The following is a 16,701-nucleotide window of genomic DNA, read 5'->3' as shown; positions in this document are numbered from 1 at the left end:
GTGACTAACACATTTACTTATCCCATGTAATATTTGGGATATACTGAAAATAGCATTGGGGGCTTCCCAGGTGGTGCTAGTGGTAAAGAATCCACCTGCCAATATGGGAGAGGTGGATTCAACCTCTGGATTGGGACCCTGGACAAAGAAATGGCAATGCACTCCAGTATTCTTGCCTGAGAAATCCCATGGACAGAGGAGCACATAGACTGTAGCCCACCAGGCTCCTCTGTCCATGGGGTCCCAGGGTCAGACACAACTAAGTGACTAAGCACAAACACACAAAGATAGTATTAAAGGTAAATAGAAATCTAAGTATTATTTCTTAATGTTTTAACTGATAAAATCTTTAGCACAGGTATATCCTATACAATATTTGGGATATACTGAGATGTATACTTTTTTAAAGTTATGTACTTTCATACATCTCATCAGAAGCATTACTTTTTAGTAATATTAATAAGTGATATTAATAAAGAACAAGTTTTTATTACTGTTATTTAGAAAATGATGCATTTTTATTTTAATAAATTCATTTAAAATTCAGTATAAGCATGCAATATGTTACATAGTAGGAAATATGTTAATGAAGAATAGGTATTGTTTTACTTAACATTAATGAATACTTTAATAAAGAACAAGTATTATTAATGTTATTTAGAAAATTATGTATATTTTTACTGAGTTAATTTAAAATTTAGTACAAGTATATCACATGCAGAGTTTGGGATATACTTTTAAAAGTTATGTCTGTTCACATATTGAAGTATTGTTTATTGTTAATGTTACCTGGTAAGTTACTTATTACATAGTCAATAACATTTTAATAAATAACAAATATTATTACTATTACTTAAATATTATGTTTATTTCTACAAAGCTAGTTTAAAATGTAGTACAAGTATATCCCATGCAGTATTGGGGATGTATTTATACTAAAAATAGCACCTAGGGGGTCATCTAGATGACTCATTGGCAGGAGAAAGCAAGGCTCCCCCGGGAGTTTACTGCAGAGGGGGAGCTGCCAGCCCCACCCCAGTGCCCCCACTCCCTCCCCCCACTTCTTTACCCCCAGCCCTGCTCCAGTGCCCCTTACACCTCCTTCTTCCACCCTCCCCAGCACCCCCTCCTTCCCCTGGCCACTTCTTTCCCCAAGCCCCGCCCGAGTGCCCACCATACCTCCTTCCTCTGACCCCAGCATTCCCCGCCCCCTTCCCCCGCCCCCAGCTGACCTGTAGTCCTCTCTGGTGGCGATGAGGCTGGACACATTGCGAAGGATGCCGCCACCACTCTCAATGATGGCTAGCGAGTTGCTCTGGCACTTGTAAGTCAGTGTGCTCACCAGGAAGCCGAGGGCACCATCCACCTGGCAGATGGCTGCCTTGTTCTCTGTGCTGTGCGCTGAGAGGTTCCACAGGGCGCTAAGCACGCTCTTCAGGGTGGACTCCTGGGTGCAGGTCAAGAGCGGCAGGGGATCAACAGTGTGGGGGCACGACACATCCCACTCACCAGGCCCTCTCCCCGGAGGCACTCACATAAGGTACTCAGATGCATTGTCAAATTTAACAAGTAATGGAATCAGCTATGACAGGTTCTCTGAGCGGCAATATTGGAAGCCCCAGGTGTGGGCCCATTGCCAAGCAGTGGGTTGTCTGACTTGGTTTCCCCCTAGGTGGAGAACTCACCACCTGCAGCCAGGGCCTCCTGACCACCCTGGCTGCCCCGCCCCTCAGCCACCCCACCCAATGCCCACCTTGGTGGCTCGAAGGACGCACTGCATCAGGGCAGTCATGCTGCCCACCTCCCTCAGCACCTTCTTGCTGTTGATGTCAGCCCTCCAGGACAGGTTGCGCAGGATGCTAGACACGACCTGGGGGCGGGGCAGGGCAGGCAGTGTGGGCCTGGGCCAGGCTCCCACCCTTAAGGCCTATAGCAGATGACACACGGCAAAGCCCAGGGGATGCCCTCCACCTCCCCCCGCCCCCCAGTGTTCCCACAGCTTCCTGATACCTGGTGCAGCTCCTCACTCTCAGATGCCAGCTGGGCCACAATGGCCTCCATGCAGCCCCGGCGGGCGCACAGTGCAGCCTGTGGGGGGCACAGGGAAGTCATGCCATGTTGGGAGGACAGGTGCGGCGAGTGTTAAGCAAGCACTTGCAATGTGCTGGAGCTTGAACCCCACCCCCATCTTCACCACGATGGAGGGAAGGGAGCAGTCACTTCACTGCTCAGATGAGCCTGAGGCTCAGGCAGGTACAAACACTGGCCTCCCCCCAGCCCTCCATCCACAGCCCAGAGGCCCCCTAGTCCACAGGGCAGAGTGGCCAAGAGGACGCTGGTTGAGGGAGAAGCTGGGCCTCAGTCTCCCCGCCTGTCCCACAGCTCAGCGCTGCTCCGGGCCGGGTGAGGCCGACCCGCCCACCCAGGCACCTTGTTGGCGACATCCCCGAAGGTAAGGTTGGTGAGGGTCATGCCGGCGTATCGGCGCAGGGCCAGGTTGAGAGGGTCCCGGGTCATCTTGTGCATCTCATGGTCAACCTGCAGTAACTCCGCCACTGCCTGCAGCCCACCTGTAGGGGGACCCAGGAGCGCAAGGGTGGTTGGGTGCCCCCAGCCATCCTGCCTCACAGGTCACTCTACTATACACCTTCCCTTCTGTCCCACCCCCAATCTGCTCTCCTCAAGCCTACATTTGAAGCCTGACTCTGAGGACACCTCTTCCAGATAGCTGGCTGGCAGGCTGGCCCTTACCCCCGGTGCCCTGTGCCTCCACGCCTGCCTCCTTTCCACCCTCAGTTTCCAGTCACACTTGGTCCAACTGCAGAGCCTTTGCATGTGCTATTCCCTCTGCCCAGGTGCTCTTACCCACTGTCCACCCAGTTTCCTGGGTCCCCTTCTGTTCAAGAATCACTTCCTCAGGGAAGCCCCCCAAATTCCCAAACAAGAAGCCTCAAAACTATTAGACGGCGAACCACTGAGGGCAGGGCAGGAGGCTGTGCCCCACCATGTCCCCAGGGCGGACCAGATGGCGTATGCTCAGGAGCCATTGCTGATGGCCCCCACACACAATCCTCTGTTCACTAGGACACGGGGTTCTCACGAATGTGGAGGGTGATGGTCAAAAGGTGCAGGAACCCAGACACACACGGCCCTTCCCCTCACTCAGCAACGGGATCCTTCTCAGGGCTGTGAAGCGCTTTTGCTCATGAGCACACCAATGGGGGCCACCCTGGGGAGGAGCTCGACAACACAAACCCACAAGCTTCCAAAGCGACCCTTTGTATGTGTGTGCACAGCAGAATGAGTCACGACACCCAGAAGATGGACAAAACCCAAGTGCCCATCACCGGATGATGAATAAACACAATATGATCCCTCCACACCTGGAAGCATCACTCAGCCCTGAAAAGGAGAATCCCTGACACTCGCTACCATGTGGATGGACCCTGAGAACATGATGCTAAGTGAGAGAAGCAGACACAGGAGGACACACAGGGTGTGACTCCACTGATGGGAAACGTCCAGAATAGGCCGATCCACGCACACAGAGTGAGCTCTTGGTTGCCAGGCACTAGTGCTGGGGGAGAGGGAGTGAGTGGTTAATGGGGACAGAGTTTCAGTTTGAGAAAATATGATTTAAAATGGTTAGAATGGTGGGAGGTAGGAGGGAGGTTCAAGAGGGAGGGGACATACATATACACACACACACACACACACATGGCGGTATACGGCAGAAACCGACAATATTGTAAAACAATTATCCTTCAATTAAAAATAATTGTTTTAAATGGTTAAAACAGTACATTTTATGTTATATATGCTGCTGCTAAGTCGCTTCAGTCGTGTCCGACTCTGTGCAACCCCAGAGACGGCAGCCCACCAGGCTCCTCCATCCCTGGGATTCTCCAGGCAAGAACACTGGAGTGGGTTGCCATTTCCTTCTCCAATGCATGAAAGTGAAAAGTGAATGTGAAGTCGCTCAGTCATATCTGACTCCTAGCGGACCCCATGGACTGCAAGCTACCAGGCTCCTCCGTCCATGGGATTTGCCAGGCAAGAGTACCAGAGTGGGTTGCCATTGCATAATTCAAAGTTGAAGGGGTTATCCAAAGCCTTTTTGCTTCTTAAAAATCCACTCCCAGGAACTCATATATATATATATGTATATATAGTGGAATATTACTCAGCCACAAAAAGAACAAAATATTGCCATTTGCAGCAACATGGATGCAACTAGAGATTTTCTGTGAAAGACAACAAAAGCCATATGATGTTACCTAATGTGGAATCTAAAATATGCCACAAATGAACCTATCTACCAAACAGACTCACAGACACAGAGAACAGACTTGTGGCTGCTGACGGGGAAGGAGGCTGGGGTTAGCAGACATACGCTATTATGTGCAGGATGGATGCACAACAAGGTCCTACTCTGTGGCACAGAGAACTATATTCAATATCCTGTGATAAGCCATAATGGAAAAGAATAAAAAAAGAATACATATAACTGAATCAACTTACACCTGAAACCAACACATTATAAATCAACTCTACTCCAATAACAAATATTTACCATACTATAAATTAAAATGGAGAAATCTTACAACCCCAGAACGTACAGCCCAGGGGTCCTCAGAGTAACAGTGCCTGTTAAATTGCACTGAACACACCATACCCATGAGAGGGGCAAAGGCAAATCATAACTTCATCAACACAAGTGGCCTTTCAGGCCTCCTGGAGGGGACTTGGTAACTCCCAGGGGTCTGTGGAATAGCCAAGAGAGGAAAGCCTCAAGAGCTGTGCCCTCTTGTAAAGTGGCCACTGCTCCAGATGCCCCCTGCCCTGCCCCAGAAAGGCTGCGCCCGGCTGCTCCCCCGCCCCTCACCCCACGATGTCGGACCCTGAGAGACCTTAGGGAACTTCTGAGTGCTCCAACCACCTGCCAGGTGAGAAGTATGTGCCTTATTTTGTATTAATTAGAGTAAAACAAAGCAGATGGATGTAATTTGCACCCTTGGTATTTCTGTTTCCAACATTTCAACTGACCTTCGTTAGGAAAAAGATGTAATATTCCCAAACCGAAAATTTCACAGGGTCGCCCTGCCCTGACCACTGGTAGGTTCCATTCACCTCAGCTCCTGACTTTCCCTGCCCTGCCCCCATTGTCTGAGTCCCAGGACCACTAGGGCCCACAGCCTGCCCTGCACTGGAGGAGGCCTGGAGACCTTGGACCAGATCGGGGGCGGGGGTGGATGAGGGACACTCACCCAGCTCATTCATAGCGCGGCGGTATTCCTCGTCAAAGGACAGCTTCATCACGGCGCAGGTGGCCTGACAGATCTGTGGCTCGATGGGCACCGGTGCTGTGGGCACAAGGACCATGGTCAGAGCTCTCCCACTCCCGGAGATGTGACCTGGTGGGTCCCCACCCCTCCCTGTGGTCTGCACTCTGCAGGCCTGCCAAAACCCCAGAGTTTTTCAAAGTGCTGTGCGCTGGGCTTGTGGGAGTCACTCCCGGAGCAGAGGGGCTTCTTTTACAGAACCTCTAAAGTGAACAAGGAGCGACCTGCCTCACTCAGCCTGGTGCTCAGCATCGGATATTAACTTTGCAATCAGCCACAAAAGCTGCTGCTGCTGCTGCTAAGTCGCTTCAGTCGTGTCCGACTGTGCGACCCCATAGACGGCAACCCACCTGGCTCCCCTATCCCTGGGATTCTCTAGGCAAGAATACTGGAGTGGGTTGCCATTTCCTTCTCCAATGCATGAAAGTGAAAAGTGAAAGTGAAGTCGCTCAGTCGTGTCCAACTCTTCGCGACCCCATGGACTGCAGCCTACCAGGCTCCTCCATCCATGGGATTTTCCAGGCAAGAGTACTGGAGTGGGGTGCCATTGCCTTCTCCAGCCACAAAAGCTAGGAATCTCAAACTCTGCACTCACGTTTAGAGGGTTGCCTGCAATCCATGGTTTCTTGAACATCTACCCCGCGGCCTGGGTTGTTCCTGGTTGTCCCTTCGGCAGTCTATCTTCATAGGTTCCCATGAGACCTCAGCCAGCGCCAGGCACAAAGCAGGTGCCCAGGAGAAGCCAGAGGCCCCTGACACCCGAGAGTGCTGCCCTGCCCCTCAGGGAGCCCAGGATGCACACTCACCAGCACCGGTGCCGCCGCCCTCAGGCCCGCCATCCTGGGCCTGCAGCCAGTCCCAGCAGGTCTCGCAGTAGGCACGGATCTGCTCCAGCACGTGTAACACCCGCATCTCCTTGCGTGCCAGCCCCTGGTCGGGCTGAGAGAAGACAATATTGTGCAGTGCTGCATTGGCGCGCATGCGTGCGTCCTTGGCTCCTGGAGCCCCAGGGGTCCCGTTGCGACCCCCAAGCCCGGCCTCGGTGCCGTGCAGGATCTGCAGCAGCAGTGGCAGACAGCCTGAGCGGCGCATGGCCACACAGCTTTCAGGTGAGCTGGACATGGCGAGCAGCGTCCGTGCCGTGTCCTCCTGGTCCCGCGTTGCCAGCATGGACAGGAGCCAGAAGACCACCTCCACCTGCAAGGGGCAGGAGATGTCAGGGTGGGGAGCCTGCACTCCCCAGCCAGGGACAGTCCCCCAGCCTCTGGTGACTCCCCCTAAACAAGGGAGTCCCATCATGTTAGCCCTCGCTCACCTTAAGACCCTTACCCTGCATCCTCCCAGAGAACAGCACACACATACACCCTACTGCAGAGACGCCCCCAGTCCGTGAGGGCCAAAGGCCCACCCCACCAGTATCACGGGTACTCCTAAGTCTAGCATGCCCTCCAAATTTACAGGACAGGTAGCCACACCCACGCCAGGCTCCAGACCACAACCCAGCCTCACCAAGCACTCCAACTCAGGGCAACCCTCGTTCTACCTGACCTTACACGACCCAGCTGAGCTAGGCACCCAGACCCTGCCTCCTTCTGGCCTCAGGCCCAGGTTTCTTGGGCAGCAGCCCTTTCTCCATAAAGATTGCCTTGAGTCCCCCTGGCTCCAGGCCTGACTCTGAGCCCTGGCACTGGACACAGCCCTGTCCCTGGCAATGCCTGTGTGTCCAGGACCCCTGGGGACATCTCCCAGGAGTCTTCCCTCAGCAGGAACACCCCCCTCCTCTTTGTCCTCTGGTTGAGGTCAGTTGGGCCAGGGAAGGGGGCTGATAAGCTTTATAGCAGCCTGGAGAGGAAGGGCCTTCAAATGCAGTAGGCGTGCAGGACCCACTTCACTATGTATCCCAACCAAGCCACCGCTATCCCTCCACCCTGCCTGTGAGCATCCTTCGACCTGGACTCCCCTCACCTTACTGTTGCCTGGCTGAGGGGCACCATCCTCAGGGTGCGTGGGGACCTCATTCTCGGCGTCCTCGTCCATGGGCATCGACTTCACTGCCAGCAAGGCCTGTGGGAGAGCGCCCGGCCTGTGGTTTCGCCCAGGGGCACCATACAAAGCTCTCAGGCTGTCATGACAACGTAGTGGGGGCAGGGCCCTGGGGGGTCCCCTTACTGCCTTGGCTGTCACCACCCACTAGGGCCCTAGCTCCGCCCCCTGGTACCTGGGGCTCGGTCTGCTGCACCCGGTCCTGGGCAGATAGCAGTTCCTTGTCGATCTGCTCCAGGCGGGAAGCACGGATCTGAGTGGGAGAAAATGCACGCTGTGGAAATCCTGACCCGTCCCGACTCCGCCCACATCCCAATATGGCCCCGCCCTCAGCTCAAATCGGCCCCACCCACTGTCAAAGCCCCACCCTGGGCTCTGACCCTGGGCTTCTTCCTTGATGTGGCCCTCCCACTCTAAACCCCACCCAGTTACTTGACTCCACTCACTTCCTGGCCCCACCCAAGGTCCAACCCTTAACCCCGGACTCTGGTCCGCCCAAAACATAGACCCCTGGCTGCCCTCCAGACACACTCAACTTTCTGACTTGGTCCCGCCATTTGACTGGCAACGCCCAAGTCTTGTTCAGACTCAGTTCCTCGCACTGTCGGCCGCATCCCCATCGCCCGGGGACTCTGCCGTCTGTGCTGGGTCCAGCCTAACCCCCTCTGGCTCTGTTCACAACCTGCTCTCGCTGTGGCTCTGCCACCTGCGACAAGCCCCACCCACAGGAGCCTCTGCTCTCTGATTCGCCCGCAGGTATATAACCCGCCCACTAACCCAGACTCCTCCCACAAGTTCTGCGCTCTGATTCGCCCACTGGTGCAGTGCCCCGCCCGCGCCGTACCTGCGCCCGCTGCACCATCTCGTCCGAGGTGCCGAAGCGCTCCTCCATCAACGAGCGGATGTGCTGGGCCTCGAATTCCAGCTGTTGCCGGATCAGATCCATCTGCATTGAGAACTGCTGGGAGGAGCGGACGGGCCCCGGTGAGGGGGCTCCCGGGAGGCGGAGGGGCCTCTACCTCTGCTCTAAGCCTCCCGCCATAGGCGGGGTCCTGTCGATCCCGGGGCAGCCCAGGGAGCTCACCGTCTCCACGTGCGGGAGTTCATCCAAGCGCTTAGATAGCCCCTGCAACTGCGAGTAATACCAGAGCTTCTCCTTTTCCTCCTTCTCAATCTCATTCAACAGGAAACACCTAGGGGAGGGCAGGTCGGTGGGCGCGGGCTCTCAGGGCGGGAGCCAAGGCGTTTGTGCTGTCTACCCTGATTTTAATGATCACTTCTTGGTTGTCATGTTTAAAAGTCAGTGTGGCAAAAATCTCAGCGCCCATAGCACTCCCGGGACTGGGGTGGGGATGGGGTGCAGAAATTCATTGAAAGTACAAAGGGTAACTCATTTGTAAACTGTGATCCTCGGAGAAAGGCTCTGAGGAGGTTAACACCTCTCCAATACTGGATAATCGCCTTCTAGCCTACACAGGGTAAACTTGAGGTTCAGACTTCTTCATGCCTTGTGCAGAGACACTGTTATTCCCATTCTACAGGGCAGAAGTCTGAGGCTACCAGGGGTTAGGGTTCCTGCTTGAGGTCAGACAGCAAAGCATAGAGTTAACTCCAGCCTGCTCCAGAGCTGTTCTACCTGACCCTACACGACCCAGCTGAGCTAGGCACCCAGACCCTGCCTCCTTCTGGCCTCAGGCCCAGGTTTCTTGGGCAGCAGCCCTTTCTCCATAAAGATTGCCTTGAGTCCCCCTGGCTCCAGGCCTGACTCTGAGCCCTGGCACTGGACACAGCCCTGTCCCTGGCAATGCCTGTGTGTCCAGGACCCCTGGGGACATCTCCCAGGAGTCTTCCCTCAGCAGGAACACCCTCCTCCTCTTTGTCCTCTGGTTGAGGTCAGTTGGGCCAGGGAAGGGGGCTGAGGTACCAGACCCCTGGGGGCAGTGGGTGGGGTGGGGGCAGGATGGCTCACAAAGTGGGTGGAGATCCCCCCCATCTCACCGTTCCCTGTCCAGTTCCTCCAAGAGCCGAATGGTAGCCCGGCTCAGCTCCCCAAAGTTCTCCTTGGAGGGCCCAGAGCTGTGCACCGGGCTTCCCTCAGGGGTCCGGGTAGTGGGTTCGGGGGCCAGAGCTGGGGGCTGGAACTTGAGGTTATACAGGCTGGTGATGTCCATCTGCAGGGCTGGGTGGGCATGGAGAGAGAGGTGAAGATAAGCACCTCTCTCTGCCTCCTCTCTCTGCAGTACGCAGAGGAAGTCCCAGGTCAGTGCCTCACCTTTCAGCTGTTCCAGCACCTCAGTCTGCCCGGAGGACACCAACACACGAGCCTCCTGCTCCAGCTTGCCCTGTAAGTGCTGCAGGACCGCCTGAAAATGGAGGCAGGAAAGACAGCGGTCAGTGAGGCCTGGGATCTCTGGGCCTGGCCATCTGTTAGATGCCCTCATCCTGCCCACCCATCCTGTGTTTGTCCCTGTGCCACAGTCTGTGTCCTAGCCTCGCCTCGCCTTGCACCTTCATTCCCGACGTCTCTGTCTCCAGCTTGGACAGGTGGCTTGAATTATCCCGAAGCTCCTGCCGCAGGTGACTGTTCTCGGCCTTCAAGGCCTCCACCTGCCGCACCAGCTGCTCATAGGCTGCCACGGAGCTCGTCATCTTCAGCGCCTGCAGTGCCTGGGGCCACAGGAGAGAGGGATCATCCAAGGGTCTGGGGAGGGGACAGCCTCTGACCTAGGTTCTGGCTGGGTCTCAGGCAGGGTGGCTGGATGTTGCAGGCAAGATGGTGCTGACCCAGGGAGTCTGGGGGACAGACCACCTGGCAGGTGGAGTGACAGACACAGGCAGGCAGGGACAACAGGAGACAGAGGGACAGAGCCATTGGACAGGTTTTCAGACAGACAGCCAAAGTGACCAATACACAAGACACACAGACAGACACTGGCCCTCACTGTGGGGGCCTCTGGACACACAAACGGACCACCAGCTAGACAGACAGATGCCCTGACAATTTAATTTTATTATTATAATGAATTTTTGGCCATATCATGACACGTGGGACCTTAGTTTCCCAACCAGGGATTGAACCCACACCCCCTGCATTCAAGGCTATGTCTCAACCCCTGGACCACCGAGGTAGTCCCCAATCTAACAATTTAAACTTGCAGGTGGGCTTTCCAGCCCAATGCCACCAGGCTCAGACACACAGCCAGAGACAGACAGACAGATGATAAACCTGAATGAGCACAACTACCCAGAGGCTGGGTGGACAGACTGACAGCTGGTCCAGATGATGGACAATAAGAATGCCATGCAGGTTCTAAGAAAGTGGTGGACAAGCTGATGGTGGAGCCCTGGCAACTGTACAGTTGGACAGACAGACCCAGAAACACAGGGGTCACGTAGGGGTCTGGAACCTGGACACCTGCAGCCCTCACACCCATTCAAGCAGCGGTTGGATCCAGAGTACCTCCCTGCTTGGCCCGGTGCCCCTCCGGTCAGCCCTCTGCTAGCCCCTCTGGCCTCCGGGGCCTCCTGCCCCACCCTCAGCACATGGCCACCACTGCTTGCTTCTTTGTGTGTCTGGCTGTCCTTCCTCAATCAGCCCAATCTCCTCCATCTGTCCAGCTGGCCAGTGCCTCCTCCCTCGTCTTGGCCCTCCTGACGGTGCGATCCCACCACCAGCCCCCCTTCCCTCTTTGTTCCCTTCCCATCAGCCCATGTCCCCTCCCTCTGCCTTTGTCTGAGGCACACCAATGGCAGCCCATCTCCTCTGCCACCTCCTCCCTAGGAGGCCCCTCCCCAAGTCAATCAGTCAGCCACCCCTGCCCATGGCAGGGGGTGGGGGGGGGTGCACCTGCCCCCTCCCCTCCCCCTCCACCACCTGGACACACCCATTCATTCGCTTTTCCACTCATTCTCCTCTCTCTCCCTCACCAAGGAGACCCCCACACCCTAGGGATCCCAAGGGCACAGCTGAGCCTGGAGTAGGGGTGTGGGGGCTCAGCCCAGGCATGACATGGAGTCAGTCCTTTCTAATCACTCACAGGATCTACTGCATGCCTGGCTCTGTCATCTGACACCTTGTCACAGTCCTGAGCCTAGAGTCTCAGCGACCATCCTTAGACTGTTCCCAGAGGGAGAAGCTGAGCCGAGGGGAATGCACCAGGCATGCATGGAACTCAGACACTGCCCTGCAAGTGCTTACAAGTCCAGGCAGTGCTGCAGGTATACCAGCCCTGCCATCTCTGCAGGCCTCAGTTTGCACATCTGACAAATGGGGAGAACTTGATCTGCCAGGCCTGTCTTGTGGGATACTAGAGGGCCAGGTGGGATGGCTGTCATGGAGCAAACCACAAGTGACAGGAAGACAGGACAGTCCTACGGGAGACAGCGTGTCAGGTGGGGGAGACTGGTGCCCAAAGACCACAGCTTCCCCTTCCACCGCAGTACTGATCCTGCCTATGACTCAGCCAGGGGTCCCAGCTGGGTATCAGGATGGACTGGAGTTGCGGTGAGCCCCCTGGGGTCCAGTGGGGGCCCTGTGTCCTGGTGGAGGCCACCACACATGCCCACCCAGGGGGGAGCAGTAGTCCCAGGCATAACCCTCCCATTCCCCAAACCCAGGCCCTGCCTGCACCCCCTCCCCAGGCTGCCCTCATGAGCTCTTGGAATGGCCCAGTGGAACTTCAGACCTTTCAACCCCCTCACACCCAGTAGTTACTGCTGTGTCCCCATCAGACTGAACTTGGTAGCTGGGCCACCCCCTGGGCTCCCGCTCTTCATTCCAACCTGGGTCTCTAACCCCACACTCCCATCACCCACCTGGGACCCTCTCAGGGCAGCCTCACCAGCCCCTTCGTGGCCTCCCACGATCCACTTTTCACACACAGTCAGAGGGAACTTGGAAAATCACAAGCTGGACTCCATTTCTCCCCTGCGCCAATGCCTCCAGGGCTCCCCGGGGCCTTCAGCATAAGCTGTGACTCCTTCACAGAGGCCCTGCATCACTGCCACTGGCAGCTCTTTCTCCCCGAACCGCAGGCCTTGACACATGCAGTTCTCCTGCCCAGAACACCTCTTCTGACTCCTGCCATCCCTCACAGTGCAGCCTCCTCCTGGAAGCCCTCCTGCCTGCCCTTCATCCCAGGCTGCCTCGAGGAACGCATCAGACATCTCCATCACCAATGAGAAAGGACCTACAGCTGGAGGTTTGTCTGAATGAGCAGCGAGGGGCCGCATTTCCTCTGATTCAGCTGACACCCAGAGAGACGCAGCGGCATCCCCCTAGGCACACTGGCCAGCCCGCAGACTCTGGGAGACCTGGGTGTTGAAATCTGTGGGTGGGTGTTTGCATGGGACCAGCTGCAGCGACGCAGACGCCCAGTTCTCTGGGACACAGTTTCCCCTATGGCTCCACCCTGAAGAAATGGAGTCTCCACATTGTGTATTTACAGGCAAGGCCGAGAGAAAAGGATGGAGACTCCGGGCTAGGCGGAGGCTGCTCTCCCTGCCCTCCACCCAAGGAAGGCGCCCGCTTACTTTATTTCATCGGGGTTGGGCTGGCTGCGGTGCGGTGCCGTGGGCTTGGGTCTTTCTCCCTCCGCGCAGCTACGCCAGCCCCGCCCAAGCTCCCAGTCTTCCAGGGCTGGGGCGGCAGCGGGGTCCAGGCTCCAGGGCTCCGGGATTTCGGCGGGTCTGACAGGGGCCTCCAGGGCGGACAAAGCCCGGTCTGGGCCTCGCCAGGCGGCGCCGCAGCTCAGGGCGCTGGGGCGAGACCACCGCGAGCAGGGGAGGATGCGGGATGGATGCAGGCGCGGCGGCCAATGACGGCGCGGGAAGATGGCTGGTGCCATGGCAACAGCCAATGGAGGCCCGGGGCGGGGACCGCCTCTGGGGGCGGGGCGTCGGGCCTTCGCTAGGGTTCAGGGGGCGTGTGTATGTGTGTGGGTGAACACCCCTAAAGAAAGGGAGCGCCCCAATGACCATGACCTCTTGTCTTCCACTCCATTTCGGGGTGGAATGGCCTCTTAGAACCTGCTCTTATAAGTGGCTGAATCTGAAGAATCTGAGAGTAAAGCATCCAGTCCTGGGTGTTACATCAGAATCTCAGGGTGGAGGGAGGGCAGCTCCAGGGGCGGTGGGGCAGGAAGCCCTTCCCCACGGATCCAGCCTGGCCTTGTTCCGATGGGTCAGGGCAGGCCAGGGCTGGGGACACAGCTGGAGGGCCTCGAGGGTTCTGACTAGCATAGGGAGGTGAGCTGGTGGATGGGCAGGCCTGCTGGGAGCACCTGGGACCCTGCATTTCTCCCCGCTTCCTTGGCAGAGTGTGTCATGTCCCTCCCCACATTCCTCTGTCCCTGGCTTTCTCTGAATCTCTCTGATTCTGTCCCAGGTGGAATCCACAATTCAGCCTTGCATAAGGGAAGCCAGAGGAGGGGTAGGTCTGGGGTCCCCAAAGTACCCATCCCCAGCTGTATCAGATCCTCAATGAGTCCCTGGGGGCCACTTGAGGGTTTAACACCCAGAAGCCGAATCTGTAGCTGTGGCTCAGGCTGCCTGGTGGCCAAAGCTATGAAGGAGGCACTAGGGCCACAAGACATAGCTTCGGGACCTGCCTCTATCTTCTCCTGGGTGGGGGACCAGAGCAAACCGTCATTCACCTGCAGACCCTCCCATTTCTCTCTGTAAAATGGGAAGGTGGCTGCAGCCCTTGCAAGGGCTGGTGCAAGGAAGGCCGGGACAGGAGGGGCAGCCAAAGACACAAGGACCACGTTGTTTCCTGCTGAGTGAGTTGCATGAGGCCCCGTATGCCCCATCCTGGGACGACAATGCTGAGGGCCCTGAGAGGACACAGACCTTGACTGTCCCAGAGCCTCTAGAGCTGGACATTGCTGTCCCCAGCTTGCAGGGCTCAGAAGGGGGTGCAGCGGGCAGAATTAGTTCTTCCAGAGGCTGGGAAGGCTGCACTGAGAAGAGGACATGGGTGCTGGGCCCCTTCAGGATGAATCAGAATTGGGCATGGGATCAAGGAAGGGAAAAGCCTTCCAGGCTGAGGAAACAGCAGGTCTGATGCCTGGAACCAGGAAAGGTCAGAGCCCACTCGAGGCATACAGGCTTTGGGTGGGGCTACAGAGGACAGAGGGTGGTGGGGCTGGACCAGGAAAATGATGAGGCCTTTAGAGCAAGGGCAGTCCCCATGGAGGAGTCCTGGGGCTGAGTGAGGGTGGGGAGAGGACAGAGCCCAGGGCCTCGGCTTCAGCTCCACCTTGACTCCCCTGTACAACCTTGAGCACGTCTCTCTCTGGCCTCAGTTTCCAACTTTGTTCACTGGGAGGTGGGTTGGAGAATCACTGCCTCTACCCCCATGGGATGAAGTCTTAGCTCCCCCACCCAGATGGCACTGTCCTCAGTCAGAACATTAGAGCTGGCAGGGACTTGGAGGGTCCAATGACCAGTCCTGTCCTCATACACAGGGGCAGACTGAGGCTCAGGGCAGGGAGCAGGTTGCCTAAATTCATTCAGGAGTCCTAGTAGATCCTCCCTAGGCATTTCTCACCACTCTGGGTGTGTCTTTGACCTGGAAGGCTAGAGCACATGAGGGCTGGATTGTTGTTGTTCAGTTACTAAGTCATGTCTGCCTCTTTGCGACCCCATGGACTGCAGCACGCCAGACTTCCCTGTCCTTCACTGTCTCCTGGAGTTTGTTCAAACTCATATCCATTGAGTCAGTGATGCCCTCCAGCCATCTCATCCTCAGCCTCCTCCTTTTCATTTTGTCATCAAACTTCCAAAGCATCAGGGCCTTTTCCAGTGAGTCAGCTCTTTGCATCAGGTGGCCGAAGTATTGACGGCTGAGACCCCAAGGCAAAATGCCCTTGTCCCCAAGCCTCTGGAACATCATGTCCCTGACATCACCCAAGACTTGACCCTGTAAATCTGAGGCACAGCCAGAATGTGGCATCATTGGAAATTCTATAACCACAAGAGGCTTCGTAACCCTCAGAGGCTCCCAGAACCCCAGGCTCAGTCTTGGGAGGTGCTGAGAAGCAGTCCCCAGGTCTAGCGGGGGGTACCCTCCTAGCCTCTGTCCCTGTTATCATCTGCACCTCCTAGTGCACAGGGCTGTCTTCTCCCCACCCCCACCCCAGCACTTGGTCCGGCACACAGCCAGGTTCACTTCTGGGCCTTCTGAGCCTGACCTCGAGCATCTCTGCCCCATTGATTCTCTGCCCTCCCCCACTGAGCCTCAGCTGTGTCAGGGGCTGGAGACGGAACCAGAAGTGGTCCCCAACTCGGAGCTGGATGATGGGGGCAAGGGAACAGGAAGGCTCCAGATGGTCATGAGACCACAGAAATGGGCTCAGGCTGGGTGACTGAACAGGGCCCTGACAGGTGAGGAGAAAATGCCACTGGAGGTGGGAGAGGGGTGGAGCCGGCCGGGCCAGACAGCTTCCCAGAATCCCGGTCTCCTGACCGCGGTTCTGGGCCTCAGTTTCCCGGGAGTGGAGGGGCCAGGCGGGCGGCCTGTCAGCACCGTGGATAGCTCCCGCCGGCCTCCTGGCTGTGTCACGTGCGGGCGTATCCGCTCCGCGCTCAGGCTCCAGCCCAGCTCTAGGCATGACCTTGGGGGTTCCCCGCTGCATCCCCCAGCCTGTTTCCTCCTAAGAAGGGGATGTTAGAGCCCCAGGATTCGGATGTCAGAGGTAGCAAAGCGCTCGGGCCTGGTGGGATAGACATTAAGTATTAACATCAGCGTGGGTGATGTTAGTCATACGCTCGGCGTCCAGAGGGGGAAACTGAGGCCCGGAAAGGCGCAGGGCGTGGCACGTCCCTCTACCCGCCTGTGCTTGGCGAGCTTCGGCACAGCTCGCTCCCTCCTCAGCCTCCCTCTCCCTCCAGTCTCCTGGTCCGCTCAATAAGGAGGGGTCTGGAGGGAGTCTTAGAGGCTTTAGGCTGAGCACGAGTGACCGCGCTTGCGCAAACCCGGGAGTGGGGGGAGGTTGACTGCGGCGCGGGGGAGGGGCTCTCAGCCCTGCGAACGACCTGAGGCGGTTTCCCTGGCAACGGTCTCCACAGCGATCGCGCAAGACCCCAGACCCGCGGAGATTCACTGCGCGTGCCCCGGCGCCTCCTGATGCCACGACCACAGTCCTCGCGGTCCTCACTGCATCCCCGGCTGCGGCTCTACGCGCCCCAGCCGCGCCCACGGCCAGACCCCACCCACTAGACCTGGACCCCCGCGGCCTACCTGGTCCCCAAAGAAGGCCGAGTGCAGCAGGCTCAGCAGCCCCAGGAGCCCCATGGAGCTGTGGCCACCTCCACC

General features: G+C 56.9%; 1 protein-coding gene across 5 annotated transcripts in view; it reads right to left on the bottom strand.

Moving 5' to 3' along the window:
- Window positions 1-16,701, bottom strand: part of APC2 (APC regulator of WNT signaling pathway 2) — a 24,844-nt gene extending 8,143 nt beyond the window's left edge. Inside the window, exons 1-14 of one of the 5 annotated variants that reach the window (XM_027970200.3) lie at window positions 12,918-16,701; window positions 9,894-10,052; window positions 9,658-9,748; window positions 9,384-9,564; window positions 8,470-8,578; window positions 8,230-8,346; window positions 7,561-7,638; window positions 7,308-7,406; window positions 6,149-6,539; window positions 5,268-5,363; window positions 2,431-2,570; window positions 2,011-2,088; window positions 1,754-1,870; window positions 1,233-1,447 (exon numbers count right to left, since the gene is read on the bottom strand). In XM_027970200.3, coding sequence (XP_027826001.2) covers window positions 1,233-1,447; window positions 1,754-1,870; window positions 2,011-2,088; window positions 2,431-2,570; window positions 5,268-5,363; window positions 6,149-6,539; window positions 7,308-7,406; window positions 7,561-7,638; window positions 8,230-8,346; window positions 8,470-8,578; window positions 9,384-9,564; window positions 9,658-9,748; window positions 9,894-10,034 — 1,853 coding nt within the window. In that variant the 5' untranslated portion in view covers window positions 10,035-10,052; window positions 12,918-16,701. The other 4 variants (XM_027970198.3, XM_027970199.3, XM_060416450.1 and 1 more) reach the window with 4 other exon arrangements.

This window comes from Ovis aries, chromosome 5 (genome assembly GCF_016772045.2).
Source record: "Ovis aries strain OAR_USU_Benz2616 breed Rambouillet chromosome 5, ARS-UI_Ramb_v3.0, whole genome shotgun sequence".
Taxonomy (NCBI): Eukaryota; Metazoa; Chordata; class Mammalia; order Artiodactyla; family Bovidae; genus Ovis; species Ovis aries.
The sequence above is the reverse complement of the archived record's forward strand: the minus strand, read 5'-3'. Positions and strand labels throughout refer to the sequence as shown.